The 18,920-nt window shown below is 34.9% G+C and overlaps 1 protein-coding gene across 1 annotated transcript in view; it reads right to left on the bottom strand.

Annotated features, from left to right (window-relative positions):
* The window catches only part of CFAP54 (cilia and flagella associated protein 54), a 116,291-nt gene that overhangs the window by 36,891 nt on the left and 60,480 nt on the right, over nucleotides 1–18,920 (bottom strand). Inside the window, exons 33-47 of the mRNA XM_030003187.1 lie at nucleotides 17,886–18,034; nucleotides 16,064–16,294; nucleotides 15,505–15,641; nucleotides 13,588–13,769; nucleotides 12,658–12,885; nucleotides 12,224–12,447; nucleotides 11,992–12,127; nucleotides 10,210–10,324; nucleotides 9,026–9,178; nucleotides 8,305–8,502; nucleotides 7,305–7,392; nucleotides 6,651–6,857; nucleotides 4,999–5,065; nucleotides 2,626–2,808; nucleotides 361–447 (exon numbers count right to left, since the gene is read on the bottom strand). Of these exons, the coding sequence (XP_029859047.1) occupies nucleotides 361–447; nucleotides 2,626–2,808; nucleotides 4,999–5,065; nucleotides 6,651–6,857; nucleotides 7,305–7,392; nucleotides 8,305–8,502; nucleotides 9,026–9,178; nucleotides 10,210–10,324; nucleotides 11,992–12,127; nucleotides 12,224–12,447; nucleotides 12,658–12,885; nucleotides 13,588–13,769; nucleotides 15,505–15,641; nucleotides 16,064–16,294; nucleotides 17,886–18,034 (2,385 nt within the window). The remainder of the gene's footprint in view (nucleotides 1–360; nucleotides 448–2,625; nucleotides 2,809–4,998; nucleotides 5,066–6,650; nucleotides 6,858–7,304; nucleotides 7,393–8,304; nucleotides 8,503–9,025; nucleotides 9,179–10,209; nucleotides 10,325–11,991; nucleotides 12,128–12,223; nucleotides 12,448–12,657; nucleotides 12,886–13,587; nucleotides 13,770–15,504; nucleotides 15,642–16,063; nucleotides 16,295–17,885; nucleotides 18,035–18,920) is intronic.

Raw genomic sequence — 18,920 nt, forward strand, 5'->3', positions numbered from 1 at the left:
GTTTGGATCTGAGAGGAAAAATCTTATGATAGTATCGTTAAGGAGGATGCTTGTTAAATGGAGAATAGGAACAAAGGATGGAAGTACTTAACAGTCTCTGTAGGACATGAACCGTAAAACTGTATAAATAACTCTACATCCTACTAAAATTGAGAATATAAATAATAACGGCATTTAGAAAGTAGTCCTATTCTACAGTCTATTGTGCTAAGAAACACTAAGCAACAGCTGGACTTTAAAGCATTACTTTTCATAGTAGTCACATATGAGGAAATATTAAATTTACTACATTAAACAAAGAAATGAAATGCTTATTTGAAATACAATGTGCTGTCATAAAAAGAAAGTTTGTTTGATTACCTTGAAGATTCTTCCTTCAATACATTTAGCTGGGTCCTTACAAATCTCAGAAACAATGTATTGGTATAATGTGAACAATGGTAAAATCTGTAGGAAAATATTAGGTCATCTAGTTATAAAACTCATAAAGGGTACAATTATAGAAATGTACACTGCAATTATATATCACAAATATAGAGATAATATAGGAGTACTGCTTTCACTGCCACATACCACCACTACTTCTCTTACGCTCTATGAAGGATGAATGTGTTGAAAAGTTCTTCAGCTAGCTAAAGCTAGCCCCTTATACTACCTTGTATGTGATTCACAATGTAGAAACTGAAGTTTCCGCAAATTATTCCTTGTGTTCAAGACGGGGTTTTTTACTATACCATTAGTGAGTAAACCTACTGGAAATATATTCATATAAAGAATTTCTAAAACTGTCTGCATTTTGATGCTATAATTTTTTCAGTATAAGTAACAGAATAATAGAATTCTGTAAGCTTTATAAAATAAACACAATGAAATCCTGCAACTAAGTGAAATGATACCAGTTGTAAAAAAACTGGATGGTGATGAGGCTTATGGACAAATTTATTTGCATTCATTTCAAATTGAAAGTTTTTGTAGGGGCAACTAACAAAAAACATTTTAAAACTGAGTTCTAGTAAAGTATACAAACACTGTATTTATTATTATATAATATTTCAGAAAAAGCACATTCTTTCATAACAGATGTATTTGTTTATTGAAAATAAAAGAACTTCCAAAATTTAATTACTGTTCAGCTTTTACATTTTTCTTCACTTTAAAATGTCCCCGAGCTTGGAAAATGCTAACAGCATTGTTACTTTTTTGTCAAAAGCACTTTTAGTTTTCATAAAGTAGCTTAATACTTCTGAATTTGGATTAAAAATGCTCGAGGCAAATGTTTTGATTGTACCCATACAGTTTCCAACTGATATTTGAGGTAGTTCAACAGAATTAGTCTTTGAAGTTTTATTTTTAATAAAACTTGATTCTTGATGTATTTTGATTTAAGTGTCAAATCAACTTAGTGCCCACCATCCAAAACATTCCCACACATTGAGCCTTCAGTGGAAATGAAGCTCTCATCCTGCTGAAACTGCAATTGCTTTGACCATGATCTATGACCTGGATCTATATTCTGCTAGTACAAGTGTAGAAAGAATCAAAAATGTGCACGGCCACGTGAAGCAAGCAGTCAGATTGAGTGTCCCTGCCTCCAGGTAACTGCTCCTTGATCTCACTTGATCTCCCATAGCGAGGGCAGTCAGACAAAGCTTAACAACAAAGTGAACTCCAGTAAAGCAGGATGGTGGGAAGAAGCAACAACAGGCGGTAAGACAGACACTTAGCCTGAAGTTCCAGAAGAAATCAATGCAACGAATGGCTCGCTGACAAAAAGGGCGTAACATCTTGCTGCCTCCTCCTCTCTAACTCCTCTTCCATCTCTACCCCAACCTTTTCTTACTCCCCTGCCGCCAGCCACGTGATCTTTTCCCCTCCCTTGCACTGGCTCTGTCACTCGCAGGACTTTTCAATAAGTGGATTCAACTCATTAAAGCAGGAGAAAACGATCTACTTTTTCTGCTGGGGAGTTTTCTGTCATGCTGAGAGTTGATTTATAGAGGTATACAATAATCGCCTGACATGAAAATCTGTTAGAGCATACAGGCCCAAACAGGAACAGAGGTAGAATTGCACCTTTTTCAGTACTAGTAAGCAATTCAATCTATTTATTCTAATGTATAGCACTGCACCTTTGAAAGAAGTTCTATTAAAGTGGAAGTGGTCAGTCATTAAATGGAGGAAATAAGCACATGATCAACATAAGAGGGAAGCTGTAAAAACACTCCATACAGAAGAATAAGAGAATGTGAGAAGGAGAAAAGCAGAAGGGACTTTTATTTACTGAATGTGGAAGTAACATTATTGAAAGCATTCTGGACATACCACATTTAAAGTAATTCTCAGTATGGTATATTTCAAACTGTATACAACAGGAAATTTCCTCTAAAATGCCTAAGCTTAGTGGACCATGTATTGTCATCTTCCTGAATAAACAAGTATCCTCTATATTCTAAAAATTGTAGGCAGCAAGTTATACCTTGCCTCTATTGCAGTGCCACAGAACCTAACCATACAGGTATTTTGCTAGAGCTTCTGAGGTATCTCATAAGTACACTCACACACACACACAAAAAAAAAGACTCAATGTCTTAAAATTGATTTCCAGAGTATAAAAATAATACTTACTATTAAATTTTGTTTTGCACAATGTAGTTCAAACATAAGGAAATTCAGACTTGCCACTACAGTAGAGATATCAGCTCTGTAGCGATCAGAGAACAAGTCAATACCAGGAATAAGCATACTTGTTTCATATTGTGCAAAGTCACAGTCAGATGTCGGATGTGGAAGAGAAACTCTAAACAGGGTCTGAAAGTAAAAATAATGAACTACTTGTGAAAAGAAGTATAGGCATTAGTGAAACACTATAATAAACTTCAACCCTTGAGACTCATAAATGACTTCATAAATGAAACTCAATGTCTTAAGTATCCAGTTTTTTCCAGATAAACCCATGAAAAATCTGTTTCAGAAAAAATGCTTTATGTGTGAACTTGAAGGAGGAAAAAAGAACAGGCTGTAAATAGTCTAAGGACAGTATTTCATAGAACAAGCAAGAGAAAAACTAATCTAGGTGTAGAAAAATAATCAGGAAAGATTCCTCAGCAAATACTCCCCAGATAATGAAAAATCTTCCTAAAGAGCAAATAGCGTTTCTCTCAGATTCCAAGTCAAAGCATCCCAAGGAAATCTCTGGAAGCACTGGAAAAAAACCTAATAAATCACTAGGGGTTCTCACAAAGACTTCTTAGATAATTCTTAGGATAAGCCTCTGATCAGCAGACAGAAAGAACTTGATAATTTATTCAAACATCTCCATAGTCAAGGAAAATGCATAGGAAAAATTTGAGATGATTCTGGGGGTGTGTTCAAACATTTCTTTACCAGTCCGAAGATGTTTCATGGAAAATGTCTTCCATAAGAGGAAAAATCTTTTTATTTTCCCCACAAGCTACGAAAGCTAGTTTGATTTTACTTAGCAAGTCCTTGCCCTGTCATCACCTCAGCCATTGTTTCTGGGAGAGTTGCTGACTTTAAGGCCAGTTAAAAACTAGTTCCACCCTAGTTACACCTTTAACTAGGTCAGCTAGTGCAGCTTAAATCATATAACTTAAAACTGATGTGAACTTTAAGGAAGTAACTTAAATGTTCCTCCTTTGAAAAGGGAGGAGTGCTAACATGGTCTCTGATGTTGGATATTCCTTCCCAATTGTGTTTATCTTGCTGTAATTAGCAATGATATGCTAGAGAAATATGCATTTACATACTCAGATCTGAGATATTAACAAGCCTACAGCCTATACCAGAGGTGGAATTTAAATAAGGTTAGAAAAGCTTTCCAAATCAAGGAAAAAATTATGGGCTTGAACTTCACAAGATACAGTGACAGTAATTGATTATATTTTTCAAGACGCTCAGCCTGCAAGCTGCTCCTATCCCAATTAATATCAGACCCACTTCAGCCCAGTCACAATTATTTCTACCATTATACAACTGGAGCAAATGCTTACTACTATTTCTGTCAAAAGGAGGAATCAAAATTGTTCAGCTTTGTACCACCAGCAATTACAGTGCTAGAAGCTAGTCAAAATTCTCCTTTACCTTTAATTCTTCAACTTGTTCTCCCTTTGCTGAACTTAACGAGGTTTTAAACATAACCTAGCACAGGTCACACAGTCGCAACCATGGCTGGCACAAAATGTTAGAAAGTGGCATTGGTTTGTTCTGGAAGAAGCCAGCTAACTTCCTGACGCTGCGCTTGGATGAGTAAGCATTGACCCCAGTGGAATATGACTGCCAGAATACTTGCAGTTCTTTTTCCTGTATCACTTTTGTTACTGGTATCTTAAAATTTCCTTTTAAAAGAAATAAACTGAAACCCTTTTTTCCTCTATAGCTGGTTTCTGAAAGTTTGCAAACTTAATTTTAATGATCTTATTTTCTTTGTAAATGAAACCGAATAATTTTGACTATCCTCTATTTTTAGAGCAAACTTCCTACAGAGCTGAGATTTTAGTATTACAAACCAGTATCTTTCAATGCTAAAAAAGATTAAAAAAAATTCTTTTTCTGAAGAGTCTGTTCTCCTGGTTGAAAATTTATGACAATCTGTGAAGACTCTGTACAGATCTGAGAGGGAGCACTCTGCTATTGTTGATGCCATCCAGCTCTTCCTAAGCAGAACACTTCAAGAGAAGAAAAATATATTTGACTGCCAAATATTTTAGCCATCTTCACTTTTCAGTATTTCATTATTTCTCTAAGACACTAGCCTCTTATTGAAGTGATAATTTTTAGGCTATAATACAGGAATAATGTTAAAAAACAGAGAATAAAAACATCTAATCTGATGTGCATAAATTGTCAATTACCTCTGATCTCCAGTTTTCCTTTACAATCAAAATGAAAAGAGAAATATTTTAATAGAGGGTTATTGAGATTTAAATTTTAGAAGCAATTTGTCAACTTCACAAATTCTAACTGAAGTTGTATTCTTACCTTAAAAAGTATAGCAGAAAAATAGCAGTATTTAGTTCTTAATCTCATCTTTGATGTCGTTATATACCTAAAGTACAACAAATAATAAGAAATAGGAATGTGCCCATCAATACAAATTATTCAAACTCTTTTTTCTATTTAGTATAATAATGATACTAACATAATCTGGATGGTTTCCATATTGGAAAACAGCTGCCTGTTCTGTAGATAGGTGCACAGCCATGCCATGCAAAGAAAGAAGCATTTGACCAAAGACAGACCTAGACAAAGGGAGTTGTCTAGATTCTCTTTAAAGTTAAGGGAGAGAAACAGGCAATCGAAAGGCAAAACTCATCTCAGAACAAACTAGAAAGATAAAGCAGGTCAAGCAATTCCCACCTTAAAAGTGGAATTCCTTCCATAAAGGAAGCCTAAGATAACTAGCACCTGTGGACTTTCACATGGTAGGTGTCTAGATAGATTAAATGAATCCCACAGAGTACTTCATCAGAGCTTTAAGCCATCCAGGTAGCAGGGTACTCATCTGATCTACAATATTAGAAATCTTTAATACAATATTAGAATCCTTTAATCTGCATTTTACAGCCTGAGACTAAATTGCTCTAGAAAGAGCAACTCAAAGGAAAGATGTTTAACAGCCCAAGTCAGGTCTGAATAGAAAAAGATCCGCCTGAGGGAGAAGCCAAGAGGATAGCTCCCTCCAGATCCCCATCAGGATTTGGAATGGACACATTAGCAGTAAAGGGATAGTACACAGTGCACCAAATATGTGCCACAAGCCCCTGTAAAAGCAGCTAGGGGTTGGGTCTTGCCTAATGGGACCCAAGACTACACCACAGCTCAGAATTGGAAGAGCTGTGGTTTAGGATCAACTTAAACTTAACTCCTTTTCCTCTTGGGTGCTAATTCTGAATGTGGCAATGCCATTTCATCCTGAAATACCCATGCTAATACTTTCAAAGCTACCTTGGTTTACAGATATTTTACAGTGCTATTAATATGACCTGCTTCTCAGGTAAGACAGGTTACTCAGATGAAGCTCTGCCCCTTCATGGGTATAATGCTTCTAAGGTCATTTAGACCTGGTTTAGATATTTCTAAATTTCATATTTTGTACATTTTTATATTGTACAATACATTGAGAAACAGCTCAGAATTACATCCATAGTGTTTTACCAGCAGTCAAAGAGTACTGGACAGAAATATTTATTGATGCTAGACTTTAATACAGTAATTCAAATTTCATTTAGTTGTAATTCACCAGAAAATGAGTACTTTAGGCAGTAAATCTGCCCTCAAGATACATGAATATTTAATATGTGCAATGACTTGGGAGATGTGATATTTCAATTGAAAATCAATATGACCATAAAATCCTTGTGCTTATGACTTTTTATCATTTTATTTCAATGATCTCTCCATATAATATACAGCTGCAATTACGATCAAAGATGAGCACTCAAGAAAAGGGAACAAACAATATTCTCCAAAAGACCAACTTTCTTCCTGAAAGAAAAAACTCCTCTGCTTTTGATGAGTCTTTTTTATAGCAACTCCTTAGTGGTTTTACTTTAGTTTCAAGTTGCTTACTGTTCTGGATGAGCAATTTGTTTAAAATATGAAAGAAGTACACATATAGATAAAATACTTACTGAGCTATCTTAGCCACTAAGACTGCTGCATGTAAACATCCCCAAACTCCAACCTGAGAAAGAAATTTCTGACTAATATCAGTTGATCTTCCAACTGCAAAGCAGTCTGTAGCATTTTTTAGAAAACCTAACTCTTGCCAGTTGTTAAGAGCATCAGCAATGTTGAGTGTTTCATCAAGGGCTTGACACCAATATTTAAAAGCAGCTCTGTAACACATAAAAAATGTTCTCATCATATTGCTGACATTTTCCAAAGTGGAAGACTCGCTTCCTTTTACTTTTATTGCATGAGATATAAGTAATTCTGATTAGGTCAAAAACTGAAATACAGTTTCTACAATACAAAAAGATACCATTCCTGGTCAACAGACTTACTGGGACTTATACTAAAATTCAATTGTCAAGCAATAGATATTGCTACTTAAAAACACATAGAGATGCTTAATTAATTTGCTTAATTGCAATTAGCTAGCTAAGAAAAATAAACAATTTCCAGAAAAAAAGCCTCTGAAAATATAGCTAATAGTGAGTTAGATGAAAGAAGTTACATGGACTTGAGGACAGCACAAGAACTTACAAGACAGGTGAAGGGTTTATGAATGCCAATTAAAAAATAATGTAACAATGCTCTTTTTTAATCCAGTAACTATATACCTTTTGTTTCCAGTGTAAAAGTGAAGATTTCCAAGTTCATGTAGAGCCTGAACTTTGAGGTCTCTCTGGTTGTTTATTTCAAGGATTCCTGTTATTTATTTTTTAATCAATTAGAAAAAAATATTGTCACGTCATTAAATCAGTCACTGAATCTTGAACAAATTTTGCATGAGAAGTAGACATGCATTCACATGTAATTCAATGCATGAATATTTTTGAAAGATTTATTAGGCTTGTATATTTTACCTTCAAATATAAAATTTCTTATTTCTACTAACTTTAAAAACTAGAGTAGGATGTATTTATGGACCTGTTTACCTAAACTTTTGTATTTTTGTTTTTTCAGACCTTTTTCAGCCTGTCAAATTTCTTCCTCTTCAAGAGATAAACTGGGAAGCAGGCCACTGGCCCTGCTAAACAACACTGCCTGCATACAGCACAGTAGCCCTATCCCTGGCTCATTTCTGGATCCCTTACTTCTAACAAAACCACTTACGGCATCTGTTGACCTGCTACATTTCACCTATTTTGTCATACAGCAAAACCAGGTAGTAGTGCTGAGCTGTAACTGTATGAGTAAAGCCCTACTAGAATGTAAGCTGTAAGCCAAGCAACCAGGTCTCAAATTCAAATGCACAGAATCCAAAAGGTCTGTTTGGTAGGAAAAAAAAACCACTATCATGGAATTAAAATTAATCTGCTAAACATTACACTACAGATTTTTAATTTGGGATTCATCAGTATAACACCACTGAAGTAATGCTTTTTCATAAGATAACATAACTGTAGAGGTTATGAACCAACTAGTGGCTTGTTTAGGATCTAATGCAGATTTTCTGAATCAACAGAAAGAAGGTTGTCTATTTCTAGAAACCAGCTTTCAGACAGTTACTGCTGTCTGACAGAGGAAAATAACACCGGAATAAACATATATGAACACAGATAGGTAGAATGATATTACATCTTAGCTGTAAACAGAAATTAATGAAAAAAAAATTACCAATTGTTTGTTCATAGGAAGAGATAATTACTGAAAGCTGTGACTGTGGTATGGGTTTACTCTCAACCATACAGGAGAAATTAAATTTTTCTTGAGAAAGGTCACATGGTGTTGGTAGAAATATCAGTTCATCTCCCACATTAAATTCCAGCTTTCTATTTGAAGAGATATGACTGCTGATTGCTCTTCCAGCATTTTCTAGACCAGAAAAGTGGTTTATATGATCAGTTTGGAAAAGTATTATACTATTTCCAGCACCACAAATATTTCCACACCACATTACTTGAACAAATATACAATTCCTGTGTACTCTATTTTTATCTGGTTTCCTATGCTATGATTCTGTCTGGGTGTCTCCTAATTAAACTCATTGGACATAACTCATTGGTCAGTGCAACCAAATGAAAATAAGTGCTCTGTTAGAGGAAATAAACTTGGGAAGATCTGCCAGTCAGTCCTCTGACAGAGGTTTGGCTGCAGAGAGACAAGTGACACAGCTGCGTGACAAAAAAATTTACCATCCAACTGTGAGACACAAATCATAGGAAATCAGGCTTAGAGCTTGTGCTTACAGAACGTCATATGTAACTTTATATTCTATGTTTTTTCTAATTGTCAATAACACCTAAAACTTGAATTAAAAAAAAACTATTCCTTTCACTCTTTACTATTTTAACTGCATATACGCTTTAAGTGAGAAACACTACAATAAATAACTCACCTTGTGTGTGTGCAAGAAACAATGCAAGCAGTTTTCTGCTGTGTCTCAGTGCTCTGCTGTGATATTTAGATTTTTGTAGAGTTTCTCTAAAACATTTCAGTGTATCATTCACATCAAGAGGTACATGAACCAGGGCTTTTGCTTGACTATGATCTAAAAGGAATTAATAATTAAGGAAACAATTTTGCATTACATAAATACCTATTTTTAGTAAATCACCCTGCAAAACATATATTTAAACAATTCCACAACTTCAAAACTAAAATGTATTAACATAATTGGCACCTTTGTTTCCTGTTGGATTATGAATTAAAGCAAAATTATTAACCACCAGGAACACATCTGAGCATTTACATCTTTTTCAGTGTTACCTTTTAGTTGTCATGTGACATCTGTATTCCCTGAATTCCATCTGCCCTGGGCATGCCTCAGCTCAGGTCAGCTCTCTGCTCTGAATTCTGGTGTCTGACGTCTGGAAACAAATCTTTTACTACAACTGCCGATCCTATTTACTACAATTACCATAGTTTCTGTGGACTAAACCTCTGAGTTGGCATGCTCTCTCCACTGAATGCATAATATTACCTGCTCTCCTTACGTACAGCATTATTTATTGTTTAATGACTTTCCTCAGCTGAATTCAACACAAAGCCTTCTGTACAATGCGTTGACGTATCTGTGATAGGAGGAGCTATGCTTTACAAACTTCCATTAATGACTATAACATTTTAATCCTGACTGAAAAGAACAACTGTGGGTAAAAGAGGTGTTTTGTCACCTTATAGTTCACTTCAGTTTTTCTATTGATTCTATAGATAACAGTGCATGCTCACATTAACTTCTGGGTATATTGCTGAATATCCAGCAATACTGATGGAAAACTGGGCCAAGACCACCAAGCTCACTCAACATACTGTAGGTCATCTGGCATCTGGATGACAACTGCTTTTCTCTGCTTTCAGATACAGTCTGAATATATTTGGAAAGGTCTTGACAACATTACTACCCATCCAAAATATCAAGAATAATAATCTGAAGACAAAACTGAGTTTATATTAGAAGAAACAGATTGTAGGAGCAGTGGAAGACCTACTATAAGGAAGAAAAAAAGAAATATCCCAGTATGAAAAAAAGGAAAGGGTTTGGGAGAAAAGAGAACTCACGATACTGAAATGTGCTCTGACCTGTGTAATCATTTTTCATCTCAGGATAGAAAAAGCATCCAGGAAAAATCCGTTCACTAGCAGAATGGGCAACAGGCAGCTGTAATTTCTGCCCTATGTAGTTTCTGCAACTCATCTAAAAAGCAAGGTTTGTTTCATAATAATTGAATAATATTCAGAAAAATCAATGTTTGGTGCTTAAACTTAAGTATCTAAATACTCAGTCATATGACAAAATAAAAGAGGACTAATTGACAAAGACACCAATGACCCATAACTAGTACCCTTGTCAGCAAGAGGTGAAATATTCACAACACCTAAATATTGGATTTAAGTGTTCAGATGTTAATGAAGTAAACTTGTATCTTATTTGGTATTTGCCATAATCACGAGCAACTCGATGTTCAGCAAATATTTCACATTTTTTTGTGTGTATAAATGCATACTTGCAAAGAACCTGTCAGTATAAGTATGCCTGAAGAGCACACTGCCTGTAAAGCACAATGTAATGCTGCATAGGAATATACAAAACAGTTCTATACAGATAACAGCAGCAGTCTAACCCCGTCAGAGAAGCAAACTTCCAGACTTCTATAAAGGGCTAATCCAGCACAGACATTTTATTTTGCTAATGTAGCTACATCACTTCAGAAGCAAAGGAACCAATTCAGAGCTAGTTCTAGACTCTCTGAATGGCACTGCATTGTGAAATGTAGCCATACCCTCCAAATTTCTAACTTGACGATGTCTTTTTTGAACGATCCTTATTACTATTAACTAACATTAGTCTTTATGCTGCAAGTTGTCCTTCAAAACTATGATTAATTGTCCACATTGCTCAGATTACAGCAGTATGCGATGGTTTGCCACACTGCCCTTTTTTTAGACAAAGGACTCCGCTCTCGAGGGCAGAGCCTGAAAGAAGCCAGCAGGGAACAGCCTTACAGGGAGACCAGACGGAGCGCCTCAGCCGCCCTTCGCAAGCCAGGGGTGCCTCCTGAGCCCCTGCACGCCCTGGGCAGCAGCGTGCTGTCTCCAGGCCAGGCAGTGGCTCCTGAACCTCATGTTTGTGTTCAGAACAAACTCGTTTGGAATTCCAAATCCCACTTCCCCCCCTGCTCCTTCAAGTCCTGTGTTTATATTAGTAATAGAAACGTATTAAAAGTATCAACCATGCGACTGACTTTAGCAAAACTTCTTAGAAATAAACCTTAGGTTAAAAAAAAGGAAAATCCTAATTTTTAATAGCTAATTCCATGAAAAATTTCCAAGTGGCAATGTCAGTTTACTAAATACATAGAGCCACGGCTTTTAATGAGGAACTTTTTTTTTTGGTGGTGATCAAGTTTTTCAAGTTTTTTATTGGTATTGTCAGTGCTCAGGTTAACTCAGTTTGATTAATTTTGGTCATTAGGAGCAGTGTTCCAATGCAGAAACAAAGCAATCTCTTTGTATTTAACTTTAATTAATCACAAAGACTGCACAATATCCAAATAAATGTTTTCAGGTTAAAAGAGCGGCATCAAGAACTAACATGAAATTACATTTAGGCTCATAATATGGAATGGGTACATTATGCATGGAAGAAATGTTCTCTGGGTCATCAAGTCCAGACCTCTGCTGCTGTTGGAATCACGTCATATAAGCCTCTTCATGCAATTCAATCAATTATGTCCATTAATTCATTATAATTTACTATTTGTGAACATTATGAAAAAACATATTAATCTAATCAGTGAAAGTACTTCTCCATATTTAGTTCACATTAAGAGTCAGTGCCCAAAATAGAAATCTGTGGTTCACCTTATGTGCATTATCAGACAGATATTTTATGAAATGAGATTCATGGCTGTCTGGGCCACTGAATTGCTGTATCCTTTCCAGCAGCTGCCTCTGAGCATACACCAGCAGCGGACTCACTTGTTCTGTGTATCTCTCACTGAAAAAAGCAAAGTATAGTAATTAAGCAAAATAACAGTATATTTAACTACATAGTGTTGCTTTTTATTTTTTTATTAGAGTTGGTGTAACTTACTGTGTAAATATGTTAAATTGTACAGCTATGTGTACCAGTGCTTCCCACTTCTTCATTTGATATAACAATTCTATTGTTTTAAGAATCAGATTACATATCCATTTCAAGTCAACCACGTTCACGTCATCCAGGGGAGACTGCGGATGGAGACTAGAACCACCATTCTCATCCATAATACCTCCTAAACAACTGGGAATGCAGAAGTCTCCTTCAGGATCCACAATCTACAGTGAAGAAACATTATTCTACCTGTTATTTTCAAACTTTTTTTAGGACAAATCAAATTATAAAGATTAGAAAATACTGTAATCCTCTAAAAACTTGCTACAGACAATAACTTGGAGATAACAGAATATAATGCAGGAGAAAGAAAACTCTCTCTACTGAAGATGTGATAATAAAGAGTATACTGTCTTAATAAAAATAATTTTTACCTTAAGAGACCTGCTTGCTTGTAGTTCAGTTATCATATCAATGATCATGTCTGATGCCAAATAAAAAGGCAACCAGATGGTGTTCCTAAGAAAATCCCTGGTAATGGGAAATGCATCCGTATGGGAATATGAATGGTTAGCAAGCAACTGTAATTCTTGAGTATAGTTCCAAAGTTCTCGACAAGCATTTTGAAGCAACGTCCAGTGGCCACCACGGTGAGCAAGAACCTATTCATATCATTCAAAATATAATTACACTTTGGAAATAAAGAAATTAAAAGCTTCCTTCTTTTATTGCAAAGCTTGGGTATAAGTAATCTTTCAAAATTGAAGTCTATGGATCATCCTTAATAACAAATCATTCAATATTTCAATTTTTATAAAGTATTATAGAACCTTAATTTTGAAATTTTCATAGAAGCACTAATTTATAATTGAATTTAATTGTTGCTTTTGGTGTGAGAATAAGAAATAAAAATTAATTCACACCACCTATACATGTGTTTTTACTTGGTTTTAGAAGGGTTTATGGGAGGAGTAGTCAGTCTGCATTTCCATTCAATCACTGGTCCTTCTGTTTATACTACCGAGACATTCACTAAGACCTGTAAAGGGAAAGGTAAGTCTGCAAGTATTTTCAGAAAGATTTAACAAACATGAGAAGGAAAGTTACAAAGACTAAATGAAAAATAAAAAATTTATAAAAATTATTATATGTTTGATAGAAATATGCATTATGATAGGTGATATGCCTGACATTTCATACACGGCACTTGGATATTTTGCGGAAGATGAGAAATCATTGCTTTCTCCCCACTGAAATTTTTATGAAGTTTCTGAAGTGTGGGTTTTTTAAATGTAGAAAGTAGTAAGTACTGTAATGCAATGCTTAGAAATAAATAAAATGTTTAATAAGAAAGTGTATCTTACCACCGCTCTTCTTAAATGCAAAAAGATTTTTGTAAAATGCTGCAATAAAATGGTGTTTGGCAGAAACTGGTTGTATTCTTTGGGGGAATAAGAGATGGGTATTTCTGTATCGTTTGTCGTTTGAGTTTGAGGAGTATCTGTTCCACTGAGTTTAATGCTGTGCTCAGAAGATTTCTCTGTGCCTGAAGAAAAAAAGTTCACTGGTTAAAAACGAGTTAAAGTTCTCAAAAAAATAATAATAAAAAAATATTATCAGCCTGCTAGGATTTTCCTGTGGCAGCTAAACACTTAAATGTTAGGAAATGCCAATGTGAAGGTTATCATATTTATAAGGTTATGATATTTAAAATATAAGATGCTTTTACTTCAGCATTGGGAGAAGCAGGGATAAAAAAAAAGTTTGAGCAAAATAATAACACGTACCAAACAGTTTTCAGCCTCAAAGCCAAAACACAACCCTCATAGAAGTTAAGTTTTAGGAAGAAATCACTGTGTGGCAAGCTCCTAAGAACCTTTCTGAAACTGAGGCCTCTTAAAAGGAGAAGTTAGGAAGAAGGGAAGATTTCTGACAAATTCTGTGGTATGTGTAGAATTGCTTCATTATTTTATTCAATACCAAATATCCTCCAAGGCGAAACACAAAGGGTCATGGTAGTGGGATACAGTAATAACTGAGCTATAGGTTTCAGGCAGAAACTAATTTCAAGCTAAACAGTATCTGAACTCTATGACAAACTACACACTTCATGAAATTCTTTCATTCAGAATTGCTGCAAAGGCTAGGAGGTAGTAAACAGGATTTTCATTAGTTTTCAGCAACTTTCAGTGACTCAGTTCTCAGTGACTTGTAAGTATCAAGACAAATGAGTATAACTAAAAGTAAGCTGTTGCAAAGAGAACCAGTGAATTCAACTGCTAGTTTTTGTCACACCTCCCTGGAAAAGGCAAAGAGGATGGTTGATTCCTACCTAAGGAAGTCCTACACGGAATGATAGGAGAATTTTGCTCGCTACAGCTGTGGCAAGAATGTGTTCCCTCAAGCGCTACTTGAAAGACCAGGCTTGTGATTTCTTCTTGAACTTATGGTGGCTAGGAGGACTGCTTTGCATTGACTCGTATGTTATCACCAACATCTGAAGTAATCAAAGTCCTGTATTTCACAGTTACCTACAAAGAGGAGCCTTTTGGCTCCTGTTGAAACCTCAAAGTATGTTAATGAAAATAGCTGGGATGATAGAACTGTCAAATGTGAAAGACAGAATTGAAGTAAAAGTGGTAGAAGATAAAAAGTTGACCCTGAGGTAGCCTCTGCTACAGGAAAACACTGGGGAGCAAGCAGTAGAGAAGGAAACCTAAATTATTCTACTTAAAATTTGAAAGATAATTAAAAAATCAGTCTAACATTTTAAGAAAGACTTACAGAATTACCCAGGAAATTATTGACCTGTTAGGAAATCAGAAGGAAACTACAGACCAATTAACAACCACAGAAACCGATCACAATTATCATTGCATTTAGAATAATCTGGAATATTATCAATTTAATAGGTCTAGGTAGTGTGGCTTCTGCAAACCAAAAGCTAGTATCACTGATTTATTACAATTTATAAACTTGTTACTAAAGATAAAGAATAACCACTTAATAAAAAGTAACGTATTTATCCATACAATAAACAATGCTCAGAGTTATTATAAATGCCCCATTATTGACTATTACTTCTTTTAGACTAGGTATGCCAAAAAGAGAAAATACGGAGGACACTTTTGAAATCCAGAAACACCTTATCTTTGAATAGGCTTGAGTGTTTTTCCAAAGGTGATGTGGAGGACTAATGATGGAGGTCAAGGCAGAAATTAAGAGAAAGAAAAAGTTAAGTTGAAACTGATTGTAGTTGTTCACCCCTTAGAAGTTCTTACGAGTTTGTTCTTCAGTCACTCCTGACTTTTTAAGGAGGGGAGGAATTGGTGTTCTCATGTTACTCTCTACAGCTTCTCTCACCACTACAGTGCCAGAATTACTTAATGAGAATAATTCAGGATCCAAAATATTGTAACTGCAGAAAGGGAGAAAAAGAAGAAAGCACAAAAAAACCCCAGCTATAACATTAAAAAGGATTTTGATATACACAAACAAAATTCCGTTTCTCAAAAGTGAGTTTTGATTACTTTCCAGCAGCTTTAGGAATCAGAATTAACAAATGATAGCCAAAAGTTATAAGGAATCAAAAAATAGCACAGTATAGTATATTTCAAAACTTTCATCTCACCAGCCAAGCGAGCAACCAAAAAAGTGCACATCACCAGCCATATGATGGAAAGCAAAACTTGTTACATATTAAATCAATTTGCATTTGGAAGCTGAACTGTTCATATGACAAACTGACTGATGATATTGTAATTCAGATCTGTTTGCATTAATGGCAATAACATAATAACCTATATTAATAGCAGTCACTAATAACGAAGTAAGGTATACCTGTCCAGATGCTGTGAACCACAAATTCCAATGTTATATTGCTCTTCCAGTTTCTTTTTAAATAAGTTGTAGTGTGCAACTGCCAGATAGATATTCATCTGAGACCTCCAGGGCATCTCTTCAAGACATATTTGATGAAACTTCTTTCGGTTTAAGTAATTACTCACAATTGGATTCAGCAGTACCACTAAGGTGCGATGAGCTACTTTTTGCAACTCTTTCTTGCATTTCCTAAACCAAAATAAATGAAGTAGCAAAACATGAAACTGTGTTTTCTTTAAGCTCTAGAAAAGAAAATCTTGGTAATGACACACAGAAGTATCCCATTGCATACCCACAGACTTGTATTAACTCAGAAGCATGTGACGTATTTCTAGCAAAAGGATTTTTGCTGCCATCAAGAAAAGCAATTGTGTTTTCCCTCTTTAAGCGCACTTAACACACACTAAATCCTAGCTTATATTTTAACAACTTCCATAAGATATTTGTCTTAGTACTTACAAAGAGTTTAGCTCTGTGTCTGAAGTTTTTTGTACCTGAATCATCCAAACAGATTATTATAGCAAATACAATATGTTTCACACAGTCTGTTCAGGAGATGGAGGGTCTACTATTATACTATAAATTTGGATCATTCTTTTTATTGCTGTGTTTTGGTACCTAATCATCCTCAGTGTGAAGAAAACATTTTATTTCAAATTTGGAGGCCTGGCTTTAATTTCCAGCCATAGATTTTTTTTTTGTTTCTCTGCCAGATCAACAATTCTGTATTACCTGGCACACATACAGTGCTGTAGTCAAATCAAATCTCATTTTTTCTTTTTTAGAAACTGTAAACTAATCCCTTTATCAATCTAAATTATTTTTCTGCCTGTTTTCCACCTTTAAAATGTGGGCAGAACAGTATACCATATACAATGATGATTGTATTATACAGCAATGTTATTATGTAAGATACGAAAGAGTAGCTGAAAAAGCAAAAAGCCCAGGATAAGTTAAACATCCTCTCTCCCACTGAAAGCCATGAAAAACACGTTAAGCAAGGCAGGTGTTTTCTGTCGAGGAGGAAAAATGGACAGTTTAGGTAAATATTTAGAAGATAGTGTATGGAAGAATTTTTTGAGGTTCTTTATTTAAAAGACTTCCCAAATCAGCTATGTCATTGCTTATATTCAGCTATTTCTAGTTTTCTACTTGCTAATTGCTGGAAGCATAAATGACCAAAGCACCAGGTAATCAATAATACAAATTCTTTTAGATCAGAAGGTACCGTTACTAGTGAGTTAACCAAATATATACAATTATCTGCCAAAAGAAGAGGTGAATGAATTTTCATTTGTTTCTCTCAAGAAACAGTTTTCCAAAAGCTACAGAACACATAATCCAAAAAGACTAGCAAAAGGATAACAAAAACCACTCTGAAACTACCTGAACATCAGGAACAAATAAACATCCTTTATTAGATTTTTAACAGGTAAGCTCCCCAACAGAGTTTGAAAAGCATTATAGTATGCAGATTAACATAGCTTTTCCACCATGACGAATCAACATGCTCAGGCTAACACAACTGAAATACAGTCTTTGATTATTAATACAAAGACTTCAAAACCTTCAACAGTTATTCTCTGAAATAGAAATGAGACAGATTTTGTTCTCTTGAGTGGAAGCCAATTTTATACCAAACTAAAACAGAAGAGTAAGTGGACTGTGAACAAATTTGTCCTTTTGATAGAAAAAAGTTTTAAAATACACACTTGTAAACTAAATATCAGACAAAATATTTTTGTTCTGTATATGAACCTGACAACTTGTGTTCATTTACCTTTGTGCTTCTGGAGATTCCATTATGTTGGGATGTTTCATGAAATACTGTCTAAGAGTCTGTCTTTTTCGAATTGGACTCAAGGCTTCTTTTCTTGGTTTCTTCAAAGTTGATGCCTCTGGTTTCTTTAAAGGTGAGGTCTCCATAGTCTTTAAAAAAATCTTCCATGAAAATCTTAAATATATTTCAAATACTTATTTATACCTACATTATCAATTACTTAAGGTATACAGCAGTTTGGTTTATGCAGGAAGAGAACAGAAAATAAATTCTGGAACTATTTGTCAAAATAAGACAGCAAAAGAAATATTTAATATTCCAGAAAGCTTTACAATTTTTCTGGAAGGTATATTCAAATGCCTGACACTAAGAAGCCAGCCAGGTCCCCAAATATTTTCTTTCATATACCAGTGTTGTTCATCTCAAAAATAACAATAGTTCTTTTCCTATTACTATAAATAGTAAAACTTTGCAATGCAAAAACTGAGACAGAAAACCCTTTTCCTAATCTATCTCAGATGCTAGCAGTGTTACAGCATTACTAGAGGATTATGAGGAAGAAAACTCTTCCTCCAAAACAATACAAATCCATTAAGATTATTCTCACCTTCCAATGAAAGCAAAAATTTATTTTAAAAGAATTCTGTACAAAAAGCCTTTATTGTGCAATTAGAATATCTGCACAAGGAGTTATTAATGAACAACTACTCATGAAAAAAATGTAAGTACAACATATTGTATCAAAAGGCCTAAACTGATCTCCTTTTCTTAATGTGATGGTACCCAAGGCATTTTCTATTAACATATTGGTTTTTTTTAAAGGGATCTGATGAAAGGCAAGTTTTCATTGATTTTGGAATGCATTACTCTGACTAATCTCAAATTCCTCACAATTGTTGGTCTTTCAGATAAATCCCATGCCAACATTTCTTCCTGGTTTTAGGCGTGCTGAGGTGAGCTGAGGACTAAAGTTTGTATCCCAAATTTTAGTAATTATGCATGTCTCTAGATGAGGTTTTTATGAGACAGCTTTTA

This window comes from Aquila chrysaetos, chromosome 26 (genome assembly GCF_900496995.4).
Source record: "Aquila chrysaetos chrysaetos chromosome 26, bAquChr1.4, whole genome shotgun sequence".
In the NCBI taxonomy this organism is placed as follows: Eukaryota; Metazoa; Chordata; class Aves; order Accipitriformes; family Accipitridae; genus Aquila; species Aquila chrysaetos.